The sequence below is a fragment of the Neomonachus schauinslandi genome, chromosome 8 (genome assembly GCF_002201575.2).
Source record: "Neomonachus schauinslandi chromosome 8, ASM220157v2, whole genome shotgun sequence".
Taxonomy (NCBI): domain Eukaryota; kingdom Metazoa; phylum Chordata; class Mammalia; order Carnivora; family Phocidae; genus Neomonachus; species Neomonachus schauinslandi.
In genome coordinates this window covers 112179557-112185556 of record NC_058410.1, presented here as the reverse complement: position 1 = coordinate 112185556, position 6000 = coordinate 112179557, and the positions used below count along the sequence as shown (strand labels likewise).

The following is a 6000-nucleotide window of genomic DNA, read 5'->3' as shown; positions in this document are numbered from 1 at the left end:
GCGCGTGCAGACTCCCATTTGCACACGCTCCTGCCCAGAGATGTACCCACAGTGCTACCCAGACACAGACAGGTGCACACGTGCATGAAGACTCACCCTGGAAGGGGCTGGGCCTCCTCTCTCCCATGGATGGTGGGGTGGGGTCTCAAGGGTGACACTGAGGAGGAGAGGGCTAGATTCCACTGTGTCCACCTAGGCTCCCAACCCAGAACCCGAGGACAGGGAGCCCTTTCAGTTCGGGCATGAGCTCAGCTCCAGGGCAACAGGAGGCCTGCACCTGCCCTGCCCCCTGCCCCAGCTCTGCAAACCCCTCTGTCCCCCACTGGGCAGGGAAGGGAGCAGCCAACAAGATGGTGCTTTGCAGTGGAGGGGGAGCAGGGGCACCCCCTTGACACACACCCTCTTATCCAGGGCACCCCTTCCTGCCAAGTATAGAAGAAATGAAGGCTCCGCTCTACTCCCAAATACCATGGGGGCACAAACTCGCAAAAAACAGGCCTTCTCCTCTGCTCCTCTCAAAGTCAAGCCTCAACCCAGAAAATGGCTGGCCAGCACCCCACCCCCACCCCCCCAGCCCCGCTCCCCTGAGACACAGGTGGGTGCTGAGGTTGGGCCAGCTGACTAGGGTGGAGATTGTGCTCTCAGGAATCCAGCTCCTTGTGGGGTGGGGTGGGGTTAGATGGGGCAGGAGGGAAGGTGTCAGTCTTCAGACTGCCCAGGCCCAAGACCCTGTGCTGGGTCCCTCCGAAGGGGCAGGGTGGGGAGGATATGACGTCCAAGAACAAACAGGTCAAGGGATCAAGGTGACTTGGGGTCTCCACCTTCCAGCCCTTGCCCTGAAAACAAAGGGCGTGTGGCAGGTGCCTCGCCTCCCTCGCCACTGCCCGCAGAGGGACATTCACAGAGCTCACAAAGTACCCCGGGCCTCCTTTGACCCCAGCCTCCCTCATCCCAGGGAGTCCCAGAGTCCAGCCAAGGGTGGGGCTCCTGAGCCGGCTCCCCTTCTGGTTCCCTTCTGGTAAAGCCACTGGGCTGAGTTAGGAACGAGGGAAGGTCACCAGTTAGGAAGAGGTGCAGCCAGGACAATGCCCACGTGGCGCCGAGGTCCCTGGGGTGGCAGACGCCATTCCGGCGAGTCCCTTGTCTCCGCAGAAAAGAAGGTGCTGGCCGGTCGGATAGAAACTTGTGCTTTAATATGTGTGTGTGTGCGTGTGAGTGTGTGCGTGTGTGCGTGTGTCAAACGACCGGCTCCAGGGCCTCAGCGCCGGGCCTCTGTCCTTGTTTCTCTGCTCATCCTCGCAGCCAATGCAGGCCCCCTCCCTGGCGGGCCGGCCCTGCCCCTGGGCACCCCGGCTGGCGGGGGTCAGTCTTTGGTACGATGCGGACACTTTGGTGTACCGGGGGCGGGGTGGGGAGGCCACGCAGCTCTCATCATCTCTGCAATGCCAAGAGGAAGATGACCATGGGCCCCCAGAGCTGCGGGTGGGGCTGGCGGGGGGCTCCACTGCCCGGTATCACCACGACTGCGACAGGAGAGAGAAGGGACACAGGCCGGGGCCCTGGTCAGCTCGGTAGGGCCCGGGGCCTAGCAAGCTGCCCCCTCTCTCGGGGGGGACCTAAAGGGGGACGCTGCCCTCACTGCACACAGACACACCCGTAAGCACAGATGTGAGGTTGGGTGGTGTGGGGCTTAACTTAAGCCTCCAGGGTCCAAATCCTGGCTCTGCAGCTCACTAAGACACGGAGCAATTCACCTGACCTCCGTGGGCCTCAGTTTCCTCGTCTGTAAAATGAGTCCAATAGTCAGTGCCACCCCAGGGGGCTGCTGTCCTCACGACATGAGATCGTGCATATATAGCGTTTTGCACGCTGCCTGGTGCATGGAAATGACTCAATAAATCCCAGCTGTTACAATTGCAAACACCTGGCCCTGGGGGGTGGGGCACACGTTCACATCTGCCCCCCCCCACTGCCCCCTCCCCACACACAGACATACCCAGACGCAGACAGAGGAGGCATCTGGGTACTGTAATAACTCAGTAAGTTCACAGGAGGGCACAGTTCTCATTGCTCTACAAATGCCCCATAACCTGAGCCAGGGTGGGGCCCAAGATGGGGCCCAAACACACCAGCCCCTGTTCACGTAGTCCCTGACACACGCATCCCATCACACAGTCACTCTGAACCCCCATTCAGCCCTGACACAGACAGATGCCTACCCACACCGCCCCCCCTACATTCGGCTCCTCCCTCCCTCCCTCCCTATCTTGCACCTTTATTGGGATCCATCTGCTTCCGGGGACACTCTCCCTTCTTCAGTGTGACGTCATCTATGGCGATATCCCCCAGGTAGCCAGAGCCTCGAACCCCCTCAAAAATAATCTGGGGTGGGGTCAGAGAGCAGAGAGCAGGGATTAGGGGATTCTTCCCAAGAGAGCCCCCAACCCCTTCCTTCCCCTCAGTCCACTTGGAAGCCCCCATACCCCCGCCTGGGTTTCTCCCCAGCTCCCCGGAGGGAGCCCGGAGTCTTCCTAAGTGCTCCCTGGTCAGAGCACCGGCCTGAGGGCTGGGGGAGCCTGTGAGGGGCCCCCGGGCCCGCTGGACTCACCTGGAAGGGCCCGCTGGGTTTGATGGGCACATGCACCTGCTGCCACACATTGCCCTTATTGCCACTGAGGGACCAGGCGTGCGTGTCCAGGCCCCCTTTGTTCCGGGACCGCACCAGGAGGTTGAGGGAGCCTGTGGTGGGGATGAAGAGAAGGGGGCAGTGAGGGTCTGGACAAGGCCCTCTCCCCCGCCACTGCCCACAGCACCAGCCCAGACTGGTTCACATCCCGTTATCCCCGGAGGGGGGGGGGCGGCGAGGGGCACCTTCAACACGGGACAGAGACGACAGCAGCGGGCTTCAATTCATCAGGACGCCTGCAAATTTTCTTTCATTCCTTCCCTTCCTTTCTAATCAGCTGATCCCCCCCCCCCCAACACACACACACACACACGTACACACACACCATCCTTCTTCCTCTAAACAGTGGAGTTGTCCCAGGCAGTGGGGCCTATGACTGAGCACAGAGCAGGATTCCCAAAGCACACAGTGCACACCCCTGGCGTGGGATGATTCTTCTGGAAGCACAGGAATGGACTTTAAAACGTTTGATACTTAGATGTATGTTTTGAGAAATGAATAAAGGCGAGTCCTTCAAACTCACGATTTCTCTAATATTGACGCTTCGGACAATGCTAAGAAAAAGAGGGAGTTGCTTTAAAGAGAGATGTTGGTATTTGTGCCACATAGCCACGGGAAAAACAGAGGAAGTGAAACGCTGAGGGCATTTGCCTGTGGGTGCTGAGCTCGTGTGCCCACAGCCACAGGGGCCTGGAATTCTGGAGGTGCTGGGGCCCTGGAAAAGAGGGAGGGGATCATGGCTTGGCGAAGGTGCCCAGGCCATGTCATGCCCCTTCTTGGCTCGTCCAGCCCGCCTCAAGCCCCCAGTGATACGAAGGATCTGGCTCAGAGGGAAGGGGGAATGAATCTTAGCACCTGGTGGCTGGCATTTCCATGGCGCTGTCCAGAGACAAAGCCACACCATCTGTGACACCAGATAGCAGACCCCCGGTGGGGGAGAGTCACCAAATGTTACCTGCCTGAGCTGAAAGGAGTTGGCCCGAAAGACACAAGATCTGGGGACAGCTGGTTCTCAGAGCTGCCAGGTGGGCTACGAGGGGAGGGAAGAGGAGGGAACAGGACAGCAAGAAACACCCCCTTCCCCAGCAGCAGGGCCAGGCCTGGGTGGGGACCCTTGCCAGCAGATGGACCCATCAGATGGCTATGGCCAGCTCCCAGTGGCCCGGGAGGTGCCACACAGGCTTCAATAGGCCCAAGCCCCAGTGCCTTTCAGGCTCCTCACCAGCCCCAAAGGGACCCTCTCTCTTCCCCATCCTGGAGCTCTTCCACCCACCCCCATTCTTATCCCCCTCAATTCCCACATCTTTTCTCCTTCCTCCACCACCCTGCCCCAAGGCCACTAATGGGGGACCCCTCCTTTTCACTGCTTAACCAAAAATTGCTTCCCTAAGTAGCCCATCAGCTCTAGGATCTCCCCTGCTCAGGGGCTTCCTGACAGCCTTTCATAGGGGTCAGCCAGGGTCCAAGACCTGCAAGCTCCCTGAAGGGTGGGCCTGCTCACTGTCTTCCCTACCTCCCTTGCCACCTGCAAAGCCAGAGTGAAATCTGTGCTGGAGCCTGGACAGACAGACTACAGCTTCCCAGCCTCTGGGCTTCTGCTCAGGCTTTTCCCACTGCTGGAGACTCCCTCCCCTACCACATTGCCTTGGCCAAATCCTTCCTGTGATTTGAGGCCTCTCTGAAACGCCATCTCCAGGCCCCAGACCACTCTCTGCTCCGTGGTGTGACAGTTAGCGGGGATTCACATCTTCTCCTCCCCGTCTGACTCTTTGAGGGAAGGTCTGCAGCAAGTTGCTATGGGTTCTCAACAATTACGTGCTGAATGAAAAACTGTTTATGATGGTCCTCACAACTGAAAGAGGACTTTCAGAGAAACTCATGGTTAGAAGTTTCTTTGGGGTTTGTGAACCTTAGGCCTCCCTATCATTCATTCGTTCAACTAATTGAGCCCCACTATGTGCCAGGCACTGTTCTAGACACGAGAGATACGTCAGTGAATAAGGCAAAGACCCCTGCCCTCCTAGAGCTTACCTTCTATTGGTGATAAGCATTACAAAGCTAATAATGCAGGGAAAGGAATAAAGAGGTATTGAGGTGGGATTGTCAGGGACCTCTCTGAGGAGACCTGAATGAGGGAAGGGGGAGAATGTTCCAGGCCAGGGAACATCATGAGCAAAGTCCTCTTCGGCAGGAACCCGCCTCAAGTATTTCAAGAAAAGCAAGGAGACCAGTGTGCTCACAAGCTGAGTGGGAGCCAAGGCGAAACTGGCAGAAAATGAGGTCAGAGAAGGAGGCAGGGGCCGGATCAGATACTGGAGGCCTAGACGAGATGGTGATGAAAGGGGCAGAGCAGGGGAGTAACGTGACTTGGGACAGGGGGCCCCTCCACAGCATCCCTGCTAGAAAGCCCTCCTGTCCAGATCTGATGCTTACAGAGTCTTCCTCGGGTCAAATTCAAATCTGCCTTTGGCTTCTATATGTATATAGTGTTTCCGGAAACCTGCCCCCAGATCTAGCGCAGTGATTGCCTTTGGGGAAGGGCTCTAGGTCGCAGGAGGACTGGGACGGGAGGGGGACTCTCATTACGCGCCCTTTGTACCTCCTGACCCATGCAAAATACATGGCCTGTCTTAGTAAAGAAGTAAACAAACAAATAAATAAAAAATTTAAAAACTTGTCACTTCCTCCGCAGAGTCTTCCCTAATCAAGCCCCCAGCGCTGGTCCCTGTTCCCAGTTGTCTTGGCCACGTGGACACGTGTCACAACGGCCCCTCAGTCTTATCTGGTGCCATTAGCTGTTTAATGTCTGTCTCTCCCACTTGACCGTAGGTGCCAGGAGCACGGGGAACTGCTCTGCCCTGTTCATTGCAGCACCTGATGCCTGGCACAGAGCAGGAGCTGGGGAAGTGATGGCTGAATGATAAGTTCATTGATTCATGTGACTTCCCAGAGGGCAAATGCACTCCCACCCTTAGGAAGCCGGACTGCCCCTCATTGCTCACAAAGCGGCACCCTCCCAATCCTGTGTTCAGGGCTTGGGGGAGTCAGACAACTTGGGTTGCTGTGTGATCCTGGGGAAAATGCTGAACCTCTCTGATTTATATGGTAGTACCTCCCTCACCTGGTGCTTGTGAGAGATAATGGGACTACAGATGCAGAGCACCCAGGAAGTCACCAGGCACTTGACAGGTGCTCAATACAGACACCCTCTTAGCCTTTTTCGCCCTCTCCTCCAAGGCTTCCATCTTGTCCTGCTGGAGCTATCTTCTTTGCAGACTCAGGACAACCTCAGACAAGCTGGCTCTGGCTTCCTC

General features: G+C 57.3%; 1 protein-coding gene across 1 annotated transcript in view; it reads right to left on the bottom strand.

Moving 5' to 3' along the window:
- Positions 1–1201: 1201 nt before the first annotated feature.
- Positions 1202–6000, bottom strand: part of MDGA1 (MAM domain containing glycosylphosphatidylinositol anchor 1) — a 54169-nt gene continuing 49370 nt past the window's right edge. The window contains exons 15-17 of the mRNA XM_021684615.1: positions 2609–2739; positions 2274–2382; positions 1202–1523 (exon numbers count right to left, since the gene is read on the bottom strand). Coding sequence (XP_021540290.1) covers positions 1432–1523; positions 2274–2382; positions 2609–2739 — 332 coding nt within the window. The 3' untranslated portion in view covers positions 1202–1431. The remainder of the gene's footprint in view (positions 1524–2273; positions 2383–2608; positions 2740–6000) is intronic.